At 48.4% G+C, this 15,265-nt stretch overlaps 2 protein-coding genes across 3 annotated transcripts; one reads left to right on the forward strand and one right to left on the reverse strand.

Moving 5' to 3' along the window:
• The first annotated feature begins 1,091 nt into the window (after nt 1-1,091).
• On the forward strand, nt 1,092-7,553 carry fbxo11b (F-box protein 11b). Of its 2 annotated transcripts, none has more exons than XM_037278723.1 (21): nt 1,092-1,434; nt 2,375-2,538; nt 2,607-2,688; nt 2,780-2,924; nt 3,003-3,132; nt 3,234-3,317; nt 3,406-3,538; nt 3,602-3,708; nt 3,849-3,960; nt 4,044-4,150; nt 4,216-4,353; nt 4,423-4,640; nt 4,735-4,915; nt 5,011-5,133; nt 5,266-5,351; nt 5,504-5,724; nt 5,789-5,899; nt 5,972-6,079; nt 6,153-6,261; nt 6,327-6,425; nt 6,507-7,553. In XM_037278723.1, the coding sequence occupies exons 1-21, from the start codon at nt 1,347-1,349 to the stop codon at nt 6,634-6,636; spliced, it is 2,676 nt and encodes an 891-aa protein (XP_037134618.1). In that variant the 5' UTR covers nt 1,092-1,346; the 3' UTR covers nt 6,637-7,553. The 2 variants fall into 2 exon arrangements, with proteins under 2 accessions (XP_037134618.1, XP_037134619.1); XM_037278724.1 differs by having other exon boundaries at nt 2,783-2,924.
• A 457-nt stretch (nt 7,554-8,010) lies between these two features.
• Nucleotides 8,011-14,257, reverse strand: msh2 (mutS homolog 2 (E. coli)). The gene is made up of 16 exons (XM_037278716.1): nt 14,026-14,257; nt 13,779-13,927; nt 13,282-13,551; nt 12,995-13,141; nt 12,598-12,747; nt 12,390-12,523; nt 12,088-12,287; nt 11,746-11,855; nt 11,341-11,464; nt 11,111-11,261; nt 10,946-11,043; nt 10,345-10,590; nt 10,019-10,223; nt 9,704-9,951; nt 8,927-9,093; nt 8,011-8,616 (listed from the first exon to the last, which is right to left on the reverse strand). Exons 1-16 carry the CDS (start codon nt 14,231-14,233, stop codon nt 8,443-8,445), a joined length of 2,781 nt encoding a protein of 926 aa, XP_037134611.1. The 5' UTR covers nt 14,234-14,257; the 3' UTR covers nt 8,011-8,442.
• Between the last annotated feature and the right edge of the window lie 1,008 nt (nt 14,258-15,265).

Here is a 15,265-nt window from a genome sequence, read left to right on the forward strand (position 1 = left end):
AATTTATCAGACATTGATAGGAGTGGGTTAATTGCCATTTTATGTTTTTTACACGAGAACGGTCGCTCACCTGACTGTCTCCGCCACAATGTATAGGTAAGTCTGCCGTCTTGTGGCGGATTGCGGTATTACTCCTAAATGACAAATTATTTTCTTCCACATATGAACTATATTTGGTTACTCTTACAAGTTTTTGTGTCTGGTGCTACATTCTATTCGTTGCAGGAATAAAAGAAAAAGAAACAGTTGTTGGATATTTGTTTCAGACAACAAACTAGGAGATCAAGCTGTATTTCGATGTTGGTGTTTCTAATTTAAAAAGAGAGTTAAATACAGTAAATGATTGGTTTTCCAGTTTTTAATATCTGCTTCTAAAAGTAATATCCAATGGATATTAGCAAGGATTACATGTTTATTGTCATGCTTAGATGTGGAAAAAATGTGTTCCCGGCTAAATGTCGACCCCAAGTGGGGAAAACGAGAAGTCGGCAATTTTTTATCGATATTGTGCAAAATAAGTATTTTTAAAAAATAAAGGACATTTCTAATGTAATGATTTATATAAAATTTTACTATTTATGACATTGATCGATACTTGTCTCAATGACATTTTTCCGACGTATTTCGTACGTACCTATTAATTGATGACGTCACGACTGTGTTTCGAGTTTTCCTTTTGGACGAATCAATATTTTGTAATGCAGCAATAAATCCACTGTGCATTTGGTTTTATTTAAAATGTCTTTTGATAAATAAAAAAAACATCACTAGAAGCTACCGGAAATTAAATGATCGATTTAGAGTCAGCACTGTGACGCAGTATGCTATTTGATGAAGATGAATGCTTTCCGATACGTCATTTGTCTATTTAGACGGAAAAGGTGTATTTTTACTGTATGGTTGATTAAAAATAAAGTATGAATGTATGTATTGTACTATTTGTCAAGCGCCGGCTGGTTGCGTCTAAAGCTAAAATAAATGCTCGAAAAAGCCTCTGTTAGGCGTCACTCGATTGGTCGGTGAATATGAAAGCTCTGCAATGATTGGCCAGAGGGACATAGCTCTTCTTTTTTTCTCGCGATTGTTTCCCGTGTGAGTTAATGGCTCCTCCTGCAACAGACAGAGACGGAGCTGGCTCTAGCGGCGTTACGGGGGGAGGCAGGAACACGGCGGAGAAAAACGGCCAATTGCAACCCAAATAGCAGCGGGATCTCTGTCGCAGTTGTCTCGCTGTAACCGGAGAGAGGCTGCCCGGGCGCTAGTGCAGGGCTGAGGGTTAAATTTAGACGCGCGTCGGCTCAGCTCGAGGACAGCTCTGTGTTTTTAACCAGCGACCAACTCCCCAGATGAACTCCGTCAGAGCCACCAACCGGAGACCCAGGCGAGTGTCGAGGCCGCGCCCGGTGCAGCCCGAGCGGAACAACGGGGACAGAGGTAAGCCAAGGCCCTTAAAAGCCGCGTCAAGCAGGACGCACCCCACTCCCTCGTCCCCTCTGACGCGGGCACGGCGCTAGCGCCCAATCGCCTCCCGGTCTGTGCAGGAAAGACCGTGGCTTGGCTGTGTGTAGCCCAGGCCAGGCCGCGCTTTGTTTGGCTTGACTGTAGCGCGGCTAGGCTACCAGCTAGCGGAAGGTTGGGGGGGTTGTCTCCGCTTAACGTAATGCGTATGGAGCCAGACGGCCGACGAGATCGGCCCTCTTATCTCGGCCCGTGCTGAGGGGAGAAAGAGGGCTGTCCTTTCCGGACACCCTTGCCACGGTTGTTTTTTTGCCCCCCTTTGCTGTCTCTCTCGCCGCATTCCCAGCTGTCACTAACGATTCCAAGGGTGTAAATCTGCAGCGTCCCGCAGCACTGCCATCTTTGGGGTGGAACAAAAACATGAAGCGGCCGTCATCGGGGCGACGACGATCGGCTAACACTGCGCCAAAACCGTCGCACGGACACTGATGTATGCGCCTCTGCTGCCGTGTCCATTTTGTAGGGCGGTTGGAAGACTTTCTGGCCCCTTTTGCTTGCTTCCTTCCCCGTTCTGCGCACTAGCCGCTGCTAGCTGCATTTGTTTACACCGCGGATTTGCCTGCTACGCACTTGGCTTTTGGAGGCTTTAGCCCGGCGTTCTACCGGCCCCCTTTTCGTTGGCCTGCAGCACAATCACACTGTGCAAAATGAAGGTGTGCGTTCTTGATCACCGTGACAGTATTCTCAATCACAAGCAACCTTTGTCTGCATTACATGAGCGAGCCACTGTCAGCCAGCTCCACCACGCTTAAATGCACGTTCTGTCCCGATCAAACACTGCAGTTCATGTTCAGCCCTGCCCCTTTTGTCCCCCCTCCATCTATGTGCGTTATAACTACATTGATGATGTGTGCAGATGAGGAGGCTCCTGCAGCAGCCGCAGCAGAGATGGCTATTGAGGAGTCTGGTCCGGGAGCTCAGAATAGTCCCTACCAACTCAGACGCAAGACGCTGCTCCCCAAGAGGAGCGCCGCAGCCTCCGCCGCTGCCTCCTCCTGCCCCAGCAAGGGCCTGATGGAGGTTTGGTCTTTTTCGTCGCAGCGTACGCGGTTCTGTGTGGTGAGCTGGAGCGTGTGCTTCTTCTGCAGGGAGCATCCACGTCCTCCACAGAGGCCTTCGGCCACCGGGCCAAGCGGGCACGCGTGTCGGGTAAGAGCCACGACTTGCCAGGTTTGTTTTTTTGAATTCAGTCTATTTCATTTGCGACATGGCTGTCGTTTCCCCCTCGCCCTCCTGACATGTCGCTGTGCTCCTTTTTCAGCAGCGCCAGCAGAACAATATCTGCAGCAGAAGCTCCCTGACGAGGTGGTCCTAAAGATTTTCTCCTATTTGCTGGAGCAAGACCTATGCCGGGCGGCGTGCGTCTGCAAGCGCTTCAGCCAGCTCGCCAACGACCCCATACTCTGGTCAGCAGATACCCCGGAGGGTTCGCCTTATTGGTTTAATGCGGGAGGCTGATTTATTCCTATTTTTACTTCTCCCAGGAAGCGTCTTTACATGGAGGTGTTTGAGTACACGCGTCCCATGATGCACCCCGAGTCAGGGCGCTTCTACCAGGTCAGCCCCGAGGAGCACGAACACCCCAACCCCTGGAAGGAGAGCTTCCAACAATTGGTAAGCACCGCAGAACGAGCGCAGCCGCCGAACGTCACACGCCGTGCGACATTTTCGGAGTATGGCGGTCGCTGAGATGTTACCGTTAAGTTCTGTTTCAGTACAAAGGTGCCCACGTCAAGCCGGGCTTCGCCGAGCACTTCTACAGCAACCCGGGCAGGTACAAGGGCAGGGAGAACATGCTGGTGAGTACAGCGTGAACTTGCACCTGTGTTTTTAGCTAGCATCCCAATACTTTTGACTGAAAAGGGGGTTTTCTTTTCTTTTCTTCAGTACTACGACACCATCGAGGATGCCCTGGGCGGGGTGCAGGAAGCCCACTTTGAGGGCCTAATTTTTGTCCACTCGGGCATCTACACGGACGAGTGGATCTACATCGAGTCTCCCATTACTATGATTGGCGCAGGTATGCACTTTTCTCACGTCCCGACAGGCACGTTGACATTAACCTTGCCCTCGTCGCCCTCAGCGCCCGGTAAAGTGGCGGACAAGGTGGTGATAGAGAACACCAGAGACTCGACATTTGTCTTTATGGAGGGCTCGGAGGACGCGTACGTCGGCTACATGACCATAAAGGTTAGGGAGAGTGACAAATTATTTGCCTATTACTCATAGTAGCAATAAAGAAAATATTTGACTATTTAGCTATAAAAAAAAAAAAAAAAAAAGACTTTGTCTCACTCTTCATGGAAAGACTTGTCTTTCTCCCTTCTCAGTTCAACCCCGACGACAAGTCGGCGCAGCACCACAACGCGCATCACTGTCTGGAGATCACAGTCAACTGCAGTCCCAACATCGACCACTGCATCATCCGCTCCACGTGCACAGGTACGCGATGACGTGACGCTACGCTGCATTTTGAAAAGCTCCGTTTGCAAAACACTCCCTGATCGTCCGATCTCGCCTTTCAGTGGGTTCGGCCGTGTGCGTGAGCGGCCAGGGAGCGTGCCCGACCATCAAGCACTGTAACATCAGCGACTGCGAAAACGTGGGCCTGTACATCACGGATCACGCGCAGGTAAGCGCACCTTAGCTAGCTCAGGCGAAAGAAAAGTGCTAACGAGGACGCACGCGCCGTTTCAGGGCATTTATGAAGACAACGAGATTAGCAACAACGCACTGGCGGGCATTTGGGTGAAGAACCACGGCAACCCCATCATCAGACGCAACCACATCCACCACGGGAGAGACGTGGGCGTCTTCACGTTCGATCACGGCATGGTAAATAAGTTTTGCAGTCGCTCGGATGGCCCTTGCCTTTTTTGTCATTTCATGGTTGTGCACTTCCAGGGCTACTTTGAGAACTGCAACATTCACCGGAACCGCATCGCCGGCTTCGAGGTGAAGGCGTACGCCAACCCCACGGTGGTGCGCTGCGAGATCCACCACGGCCAGACGGGCGGAATCTACGTGCACGAGAAGGGGCGGGGACAGTTTATCGAGAACAAGATCTACGCTAACAACTTTGCCGGCGTGTGGATCACATCCAACAGTGACCCCACGATACGGTAAGGCTCGCAAGGTTTGGAGCGGCCGGAATGGATTCATGGCATTTGAATTGATTGAAACAGGAAAAATGTGATGTTTTTGTCGCCAACGCAGAGGCAACGCCATCTTTAATGGCAACCAGGGAGGCGTGTACATATTTGGCGACGGGCGGGGTTTGATAGAGAGCAACGACATCTACGGCAACGCCCTGGCGGGAATCCAAATCCGCACCAATAGCTGCCCCATCGTGCGCCACAACAAGATCCACGACGGACAGCACGGCGGCATCTACGTGGTAAGCGTGGCATTTTTTTCTTCCCACCCCGCTTTTAATTCTATTTTTGCGCCTTGGTTTGTCGTAACGCTAAATAAACACTGATCGACCGGCAGCACGAAAAGGGCCAAGGGGTGATCGAGGAGAACGAGGTGTACAGCAACACGCTGGCCGGCGTCTGGGTGACCACGGGGAGCACCCCCGTCTTGCGCAAGAACCGCATCCACAGCGGCAAACAGGTCCCACAAACAGCACACTGGCAAACAAAAAATGGTTTTGGTCAGAGTGCAATAACACAATGTCCCCACTTGGTGGTGCTATTACATTGTGCTTTAGGAAAGGATTTCAAATTGTTGTTTGGCATGTCGTAGGTGGGCGTGTATTTCTATGACAACGGCCACGGCGTGCTAGAGGACAACGACATCTACAATCACATGTACTCCGGTGTCCAAATAAGGTAACTTTTAGATGATCAATAGGAGCTGCATGCATTAAAAAAAAAAAAAAAAAGCTAACCGAGGTTTTCCAAGTGGACAAGCACAAAGCTTTTTGCAGGATGTGCTTTCTGTATGTAAACATGACTTCATGTGATTTGCTTGCTCTTGCCAGGACGGGCAGCAACCCAAAGATCCGGCGCAACAAGATCTGGGGCGGACAAAATGGCGGTATTTTGGTCTACAACTCAGGTCTGGGCTTCATCGAGGACAACGAGATCTTCGACAACGCCATGGCGGGCGTGTGGATCAAGACGGACAGCAACCCCACGCTGAGGCGCAACAAGATACACGACGGCAGAGACGGCGGCATTTGCATCTTCAACGGAGGGAGAGGTACGGTCGCAACGGCGCACGACACGTGCGTTCGCGCTGCAAACACTTTGTCGCGTGCGCGCAGGTCTGCTGGAGGAGAACGACATCTTCCGCAACGCTCAGGCAGGCGTTCTGATCAGCACAAACAGTCACCCCATCCTGCGCAAGAACCGCATCTTTGACGGCTTCGCCGCAGGTCACAATCACAAAGGGCCGAAAGTGGGCGGTTGCAAATGTATCCCGCTCAAACCGGCTGTCCTCCCTCCAGGTATCGAGATCACCAACCACGCCACCGCCACCCTAGAGGGCAACCAGATCTTCAACAATCGATTCGGGGGTCTTTTTCTGGCGTCGGGCGTCAACGTCACCATGAAAGGTACAAAACTCTTGGTCAAAAACACAAAGGTCCAGTTCCCCGTCATAAATCTTCATGTGACGGTTGTTATCAGACAATAAGATCAACAACAACCAGGACGCCATCGAGAAAGCGGTGAGCCGAGGACAGTGCCTGTACAAGATCTCCAGCTACACCAGCTACCCCATGCACGACTTCTACAGGTGAGGAGAGCACCTTTGGTCTCGTCTATCCCTAGCGCACTTGACAACGGCGTCTTGTCGCGCAGGTGTCACACTTGCAACACGACAGACAGGAACGCCATCTGCGTCAACTGCATCAAGAAATGCCACCAAGGACACGACGTGGAGTTTATACGGCACGATAGGTGAGGCCACGTCGACTGATTTATTTTTTTATTTTTTTTTGCACTTGAATTGCACTACATTTTTGCAACCCCCCGTTCCAGGTTTTTCTGCGATTGCGGCGCGGGCACATTGTCCAACCCGTGCACGCTGGCGGGCGAGCCCACGCACGACACGGACACTCTGTACGATTCTGCGCCGCCTATCGAGTCCAACACGCTGCAGCATAATTGAACAAGAGCGACGGGACTGGCGGCATGATATCGCGCACACATACACGCAGAATTGCCCCCCCCCCCCACCACCAACATCACCACACCCCCTCCCCTTGCACCCGACCCCATAGAGACGCTAAGATGTGCGGTGCAGAAGGTGAGGAAGCGCAGGCAAAGCTCCACTAGGGGGAGGCAGAGGAAAGACTGAAGCGATTCCTCAGTGTGTATGTGATTTTTGTGTGGTGTGGAGCACTTCTGCTTTTTTTTTTAAGAAAAGGAAAAAAAGGATGTGGAAAAAAAAAGACATTATGATCAGTGGATTTTAATTCAATGCTTTATCATGTAGTTTTGTATTTCCAAGCAAAAAGCTGACTGTATTTGAATGTCTTTTATTTTATTATATATTATAATTATTATTTCTTTGGTTAGCGTCCTGTCCCGTCTCATCCCTGTCTAAGCGGCTGCAGACGCTCCCTGGCGAGCCAGTGCGCAAGTTCTTTCTGTGAAAGAGAATCTGGTTTAAACACTAAAGAACCCTCTCTGTGTTTGGGCTTGATTGACAGGTGGGGCCACTCCGCCCACTCTTGTACAAATGTGTCTAACGTGTGTGTGCGTGTGTACAGTTTGATGCGGTCAGTGTTTTGTGGAGAGGGTTCCAATAGGATGTGTCGGAGCTCTTTTTTTTTTTTTTTAAACTGGACCCCCATGAGTTGATCTGCAGCCCCCACCCTTCCTCCTTGAATCGCCCCCCCCAAGTGTATCGTGGTGACTGTGGCTCCTCATGCAGCCTGAATCGTATGCATGTACCATAACATCTAGACTTAATATATTGTGAAGTATTCAATAACCATTATGTAGATGCTAGTTGGATTTTTTTTTTTAAAAAAAGGGGGGGTATACTTTTTTCCTTCTTTCTTTGGAAGGTAAAACAAAAAAGAGAAACGGGAAACTGGCCATTTCTAAGAAAATAAAACTTTATTAGAACTGAGGAGTCTTTTCTTTGTTATGTAGGTTTTCCGGAATTCCTTCTGCTTTCGTGTTCATAATACTGACTTAAAAAAGGACCCACACACTAGTTTAATTTAAAGGCAGCTTTTTCTTTTTTACTAAAACTGAACAGCATTTTTTTTCTTGTCTAGTTGAGCCCGCAGCAAAAGATTTGTTAAATTCCTAACGCTTCAAGTGGCAAAATGTCACAGCTAAAATTGGATTAAAATGCATCAAAATATTTTCAAAGTGTAAGTCAGATGACCTTGCAGTAACAAAGCTTTTATTGACAAAACTGTACAACATACTGTAAAAGTGTTTCAACTAAATGAAGATTACCCAAAGAGGGGGGGTTAAAAAAAATAGCTTTTCTTTTTATCCAGTGCAAGTAGTAGTTTTTTTTGAATTGTTTTGAACAAATAAAAATTTGGTAGCTTTTAATCTTCTGTGACAACAAATATTTGGTCTGAATAGGACATTCACAAAACTTGAGATTTGTTTTTCTTCAAACTAAATACACTTCTACCTTTTCATCCACAGGAAAATTTTGTCTTAGGGGCTCCAGAATTTAGTGTTGTGTTGGAGGGAATTATCTCCACTGAGTTTTTCTTTTAATTATTTTTCTTTCCAAAGCAGAACAAAATTGTGCTTCGAATGAAAAGGAAGACTAAAAATCTATATGTATTTTTCTAAAACGTTTTTTTGCCTGTTTAAAAACAATAGTAATTGCGTTTTGGAAGAATTCTATTTATTTATATTGTTGCACGTTAGAGGAAAATTCAAAAAGGTGGATCTAGTTGTTTTCGCGCAGGTGACTCCAAGCGCGTGTTAAAGACGATCAAGACGTGACGGGAAGCGAGCGCGCCAGAAGCTCGGCGACGTACGAGTTGTTTTTGGCGAGCAGCGCTTCCTTCATGCGGCTCAAGGCCGCCCTCACCTCTTCCTCCGTCATGGCGTCGGCTGGAAGAGACTTGGCTTCCTCAAGGAAGTCTCGGACCAAGTCTTCTCCGACCTGACGGGAGAAGACGGACGACGGTCGTGAGGCGTCGTTTTGTGCCTGCGTCGCCACGACAAAAAGTCGTTTTGCGGGGGAATCGCCAGAGATGGAATTGTATGGGCCGCAAGATTTTGATAAATGAAGTTGTATTTTTTGACAGAATATTTGCTGAATAAATCAACTGTCTTATTTTTATCATTTTCATTACAACTATTTTTCTAAAGAATATGCACAGCTTGTGGCATTTAGGGGTTCACACTAATTATGTTTACCTGGCGTCTGAAGGGTTTGGTTTTTCCTCAAAATGTTTCCTGGCATCGCTTACCTGTTTGTCGCTGCGTCGTCTCTTGGCCTCGGGCTCGTCCCCCGTCGCAGACGCCGACTCCTGAAACTCCTCCAGCTCCTTTGCCTTCTCCTTCGCCATGGCGACCACCAATGGCGGGAAACAAGCCAACTCAGCCACGTGGATCCCAAAACTTTGGTCGCATACACCTGGAAGTGCACGCACACAAACGCTATTAGTTGGGGGAAAATAGACAACATTAAATTAAAAACTATGAACAACTTGCCTTTGTTGCCGTTTTTTTTTTTCTAGTCAGAGCTGAGCGTCAAACTATTCAGGTTTAACAAAGAAAAACTTAAGGCAGTTGCAATTCTTAAAGGCCGCGGCTGACCCTTTTAGCCAGCGTACCACGTTGTGTCAGCAGTGAACCGCATGTGGTGCATCGATTTGCTGAAGGGGCCCATGCGAACAATAGAGCACTGTGATAAGCGCTTGGTTCCGTTCGATCACGCACAGCTCATTCAAGCGTGCGTAGAAATGTACACAATCTCACCGCAAGGAAATTAAGAGTAACAATCTGGAACAGGAAAAAAAAAAAAAACATTCCTGCGTTTGTGGCTTTTTCTTCTCAGCCTCTCTGCCCTGCTGTCACTTGTGGACAGTTAGGCTGAATAATTAATCAAATTCAAATCGACTCAGTGTAGTAGAATGCAATTTTTAAATACCAAAGCCTCCCCCCCAAAAAGGGGAGGGGCTTCATTTCTGTCAGGTAAGTCATGTAAATGGATTTTCTTTTCCCCTCTTTAGTTGCCAACTGACCTGGCTTGACTCTGTAGAGCATGGTGAGCGTATTGTCGGATGTCAAGGCCGTGACGTGCAGGTTGTGCACGGCGGGCAGCTGCGCCGCCAGCGCCGTCAGCTCGTGGAAGTGCGTGGCGAATAGACAGAAGCAACCGATCTTGGCAGCGACGTGCTCGCTGATGGCCCAGGCCAGGCCGTAGCCGTCGTAGGTCGACGTGCCGCGGCCTAGCTCGTCCACGATGACCAGCGACTTCTCCGTGGCAGAGCTGCGGGGCAGACGTTTGATGTCAGGGTCGGGCACGATGGGGCCGCTACGAGACGGCAAGGTCCTACCGCAAGATGGCCGCCGTCTCCAGCATCTCCGACAGGAAGGTGGACACTCCCTTCACCTGGCTGTCTCCTGCCCCGACCCGGGCCATGATGCTGTCAATCACGCTGAGCTCCGCCTCCTCGCAAGGCACAAAGCAGCCGATTTGCGCCATCAAAGCGATAACGCCAACCTGACGAATGAACGTCGACTTTCCGCCCATATTTGGTCCTGCAAGAGTAAAGATATTTTTTTTTTCCAAAACTATTTGTGCACAGGTGGAAATGCCAAACCATTTTTTGGATCATGGATAATGATGAAGCCAAACGAGCACTAATCTGCATCCGCTCACCAGTGACAATGTAGAAGCTCTTCTCCCCCTGCACGAAGGTGACGTCGTTGGGTATGAAGCAGGTGTCGGCGTCCGCCTCCATGCAGGGGTGGCGCGCCTGCCGCAGATGCAGGCGGCGGGGGCCGTCGGAAAGCAGGCGCGGCCGCACGTACGAACCGGGGGCTGACACCGACACTGTGGCAAAGCTGACCACCGCGTCCAGCAGCGCCACCACCTCACCCAGTGTCTGCAGAGGATCTGCGTAGCCTAGTTGGGGGAAGAAAAAAAAAAAAAAAAAAAAGGCTAATCATCATAATTTGTATCGTGACAATTAATATACTTTAGAGCTGTTAACTGAATGATGTATGTATATAATAACTTAATAATATATGAAAGCCTACAGAGGTGAAGCTTTTTTTTTTTTAATTGTAATTTTGAAAATTACATTCTATGACAACAAGATGTTGGTTCGAATTTAATGAATTGTTCAGCCCTTATTTCTGGAAACCTATTTTTGCTTGAACAATACAAATTAACTAGAAAAAAAATGGACTTTCTTTCATCAAGTTTAAGACACTGATGTCTCTTTGTAGCATGCGAGCACATGCTACTAATCACCTACCGGAGGCGATGTTGATGATCTCTTTGACAATAGCGTTTTGTGCTTCCTCATACTTCGCCCTGCTGCTCCCGTAGTCCTCGTTGAGCGCGCTCAGCTTGCTGAGGACACACGTCGGGGTCAGCTAAAGACGCACACCAACGAGCACACACACAGAGACAAACTAACCTGTTAGTGAAGCGCACACCGTTCTTCTGCACATCCAGTGTGGTGAAATTCTTGTTGTTTCTCAGGCTTTTCTCCTCCTTGCAGGTGACGCGCAGGTAGAAGCCCAGCACGCCGCTCGAATCCAGCTTCACCGTCTTGCCGGCCTCCAAACCTGAAGAATTTTAAAGTGATTTGACTCCTCGGCAGGTGGCCACCACACACGCGTGTCAATCGCATTCCCGTGACCACACCTAACTCTCTGGCGGCGGCGTTGAGCACGGCCTGCATGCTCTTCTCCAAGGCGTCCATCTCCTCTCGCAGCTCACCCAAGACGGGATCAAACGAGGCTTTGATCAGGAACTCATGGTGTTCCACCTACAAGAGGGTTCAAACGATATCGTCACGAGGATTCGCGCTTTCAGCTCGGCGCTGTTTACATAAGAGCTATGTACGTCATCACGCCACCCCTGGCGACCCGAGAGGACCATTTGTTTGGACCGCGTTATGGCGAGGCCGAGTAAATCGTTCACGCAGTGATACACGCAATCTTTTCAATCAAAACAGATTTTCCGATTCAAACGGGTTTTAGTTCTGCTTCAAAACATTACAATCCACGCCTTGATTTAATTATATTCAAAAGTGTGAGAAAGCCACACCTGGTTCATGTCCAGGGTGGACTCAATCATCTCTTGGTACTTGCTGAAGTCGGCCTGCAGGTCCCTGAGGGGGGAGATGAAGACCGCCTCAAGCAGGACCTGGTGATTTCCTAGGAAACAAACACCCATTCAGTCTGTAAAGGAGTCAATTATGAAAACACATTCATGACATACTCCCCCATCCCTTTACTATGTTTCCCCTCAAGAAAACATAAATGATCATCATGGGACATTGAAAGATGCAAAAAAAAAAAAGCTTTGTATGATAGTGTCCTTGACGTGTATGTAGGACATACAAAAAAAAGAGGCCAATTGAGCCGTTTCCCACAGACAGTTTGGTACCCGAATGGCTGTCCAGGGCGGTGACGAGCGCGGGGATCTGGTCGACGGCTCGGTGCACACGGTAGCAGTCCTGCAAGGTGGCGTTCCTGCGATGGAATTTCTTGGCCAGCCGCTGGAGGTCGGGGAAGCGGCGCAGAAGGTCGCCCTGGCACGTCTGCCTCAGCTCTGAATCGCACACCAAACTTTCCACCAGGTCGAGTCTGCACGTCGGGAAAATCGCGTGAAACATCATGACGTGTCATTTTATGTCACCTGTGAACCATTTTTTGCCACCATTTTTTTTTTATGTGTCAATATAATACCTCTCCTCGATTTTTGTTTTGTCAAGGAGCGGCTGCTTGATCCACTGGTGGACCAGCCGCTGGCCCTGAGGTGTGCGACACTTGTTCAACAGTCGGGCCAACGAGTGAGCCCCGCTGGTGTCGTCGGGTGCACTCTTCAAAAAGGCAAAAGTGTCATCAAGGAGCTAAAAAAAATAACACAATAATGCCAGCGAGTCTTTCAGCCCACCTGGAAAAGGTTGAGCGCTCTGACAGCAGCATTATCCAGCCTCATGTAGTGCCCCAGCTCCAATTCGGTCAAGCTGAAGGAGTTGAAGTTGGACTCGTCAGAGAGCAGCTCCAGGTAGCGCACCACCGCCGCCAAGCAGGCCACGGCCACCTGCCAGGGAAAGCGCTACAATCGGATCTGGTCTATTTCATTTTTTTTTAACACGAGCAATCAAATCTGTATTACATTAATATTACATTTATTACACACGAGGTTACATTAAAACAAAAGTGAGCTGAATCATGAATTAGTAGGAAAGACAGATTTGATTACTTTATTTCAAGTTCACAAATTCCTGTCAATATAAATTGGATGGTTTACGCAAAGGACACAACCGGGACATTTCTTCCGCTCTCACCTGTTTGTCGAGCTCCGGGAGGGTGTTGCTGGCCAGCGTCTCCCCCCGTTTGGCTCTCAGCAGCTTGTTGAGGTCCTGGACCAGGTCCCTGCTGCTGAACTCGGTCCGCTTCCTGTCTGAGACCAGCACACCACCGCGCTGCACCACCTGTAGCAACCCAAGCAAAGTATGACACACTGCAATTTTTTTTTGCTCTCTTTTTTTTCATTTATTTTTCCAAATGTCAACTGACACATTTATTTTATCTTTCACTTTTAACGGGAAATGAAAGAGAGAGCGAGACAAACCTCACGCAGCTTGACGCCTTCTGCACTGCGGTCCCCCTGAACGAGGAGACACTCTTTGGGGCCGACCTGTACGAGCAGCGATTCCAGGTTGGAGAAGACCTCGTTGTCAGGGAACTCGCACACGCCCATGGTGCGTTGCGCCGCGTCCACGTAGCCTACGCCGACCACGCCAGAGGCAACACGCACGGCCGCCACTCCCGCGCAGCCTTCCACGCCGTTTCCACTGCCGAATAGGATCTCCTCAAACTGGGTGAGGTTTCCTGGAGAGGCCTACAGGGAGCGGCACAGATCACAACAATATTTAATCATGCTAGAATATTATATCAGGTCTTGTTGGACTTGACAGGTGTATGATTAGGCAGCAATAAAGTATATAGAGGGACATAGTGATAAATTCATTCTGTGAGCAAAATGAAAACTGTCAAGCAGACACATTCAAAGCGTTATACAATGTTGTAATTTGTGGCACGCTCGTGTAAATTGTATAGAAGACAAACCTTGAAGTCAATTTTCCAGTCATGCTCCTTGCTGCTCTTGCTGTGGTTCCTGTACACCTCGACTCGGTACTGCCTGAAAAGGAGCAGGTCCTTCGCAACAGCCTCAAAGTTGAGCTTGCTCAGAACCACACTTTCCAACTTACGACTGCCTGTCAAGCGAAACATGTCAAAGTTAAAAAATGTACGCGCCACGACAACGATTATGTGGCTACCTGATGCTAAACTACGCCTAGCATAGCTAGCTTACCAGAGCCCAGGTGTTTGATAACGCCGTTCGTCTTGAAAACCTCTTTCGCGACGAATACGGCGTCTTTCCCGTGAACCGTATAGTAGTCGCTACGGTCGAATATGCGGAAAGTTGTGTCCGGTTTCTCCGGCATGGAGAAGTAGAAGCTGAGGAAGGCGTGCTCGGACGCGCTGTCCATGGACAGGTTCTGCTTCGGCTGAACAGCCATGCTAGAATCTCCCGCCTCTGCACACGACTCCAGAAAGGAAGTGACGTATACGTTTTGGGAGGGTTTTTTGTTTTTGTTTTTTTAACCTTGAATTGCATCTCGCGGGTAGACTAGATATTTTGTTTTAAGAACTAAATTATTTTTGTTACTTTTTATCGTCCTGTCCAACGACTCTAAAAAATGACGTCACGTACATTTCCGGTTAGCAAAGGCCTTCAGGTGCTCCAACTGCACAACATGTAAACAAACCATAAGATTTGCAAACTGGATTGGATGTGTCACAGATATCTGTAATGCAGTTTTGCCTTTGCTTAATGCAAGTTTTAATGGACAAGTAATCACTTAAATTGGCTGATTTGCAATGGAATCAAGTTCATTGTGACCGTCTACGTTTTTACATGCTCAGACCTTTCTTTCCTAGGTCATGAATAGTTCTCAGAAAACTGACATTCAATCGCCTTTCCTTCCGTTTCACCTATGGAAAAAAAAACTTGTTTTCAAGCTGAGAACAATCCCCACAACAAAAGAGTCCGTTGTGCAGAGGAGATAAAATAAAACGTGAAAAATCATCCTTGCGGCCATGGCCAATGCTTCGCTGCCGCCCTCATTCTCGAGAAAGTGGCCTGTCCGATCCAGGCAAGAAAATAAATGTATATTCATGAGAGTGTTGCGCACATGTGAATGTTTGTGTCGTTGTGCGTGTGTGGAAAATGCAATCGCTTCTTATCATTTTTCCTGGAAATATTGTGACGCCAAATGTCATGAGGCACACAACGTGTCAATCAAACATGTCCTCTGCCGGACATTAAGAAATGTCATCGGTGATGCGCTGAGTTTTGTGTGAAGGAGCATGTGATGTGTGCCACCATAGGCTTGACGACGAAAGATCAAATCTCTTTGGGAAACTTTTTTCAAAGAATCAGCAAAGACAAAGACACAGAGAGGATGCAGCAGCTTTTGAATGTCTGCTGTCGTGAGTTGATGATTCCAATCGTTTCGTCATACATTTCAATTTTCTGTGCCAATTCTACA

The sequence above is a fragment of the Syngnathus acus genome, chromosome 19 (genome assembly GCF_901709675.1).
Source record: "Syngnathus acus chromosome 19, fSynAcu1.2, whole genome shotgun sequence".
NCBI lineage: Eukaryota > Metazoa > Chordata > Actinopteri > Syngnathiformes > Syngnathidae > Syngnathus > Syngnathus acus.

Excerpts from the sequence above, each read along its gene's own strand:
- fbxo11b (XM_037278723.1), top strand. The coding sequence starts at position 1,347 with ATGAACTCCGTCAGAGCCACCAACCGGAGACCCAGGCGAGTGTCGAGG. Across the intron at positions 6,080-6,152 it reads CGTCAACGTCACCATGAAAG|ACAATAAGATCAACAACAAC; the intron begins GTACAAAACTCT and ends GGTTGTTATCAG. Across the intron at positions 6,262-6,326 it reads CCCATGCACGACTTCTACAG|GTGTCACACTTGCAACACGA; the intron begins GTGAGGAGAGCA and ends CTTGTCGCGCAG.
- msh2 (XM_037278716.1), bottom strand. The coding sequence starts at position 14,233 with ATGGCTGTTCAGCCGAAGCAGAACCTGTCCATGGACAGCGCGTCCGAG. Across the intron at positions 12,524-12,597 it reads GAGCGCTCAACCTTTTCCAG|AGTGCACCCGACGACACCAG; the intron begins GTGGGCTGAAAG and ends GCCTTTTTGAAG. Across the intron at positions 11,856-12,087 it reads CGCCCTGGACAGCCATTCGG|GAAATCACCAGGTCCTGCTT; the intron begins GTACCAAACTGT and ends TTTGTTTCCTAG.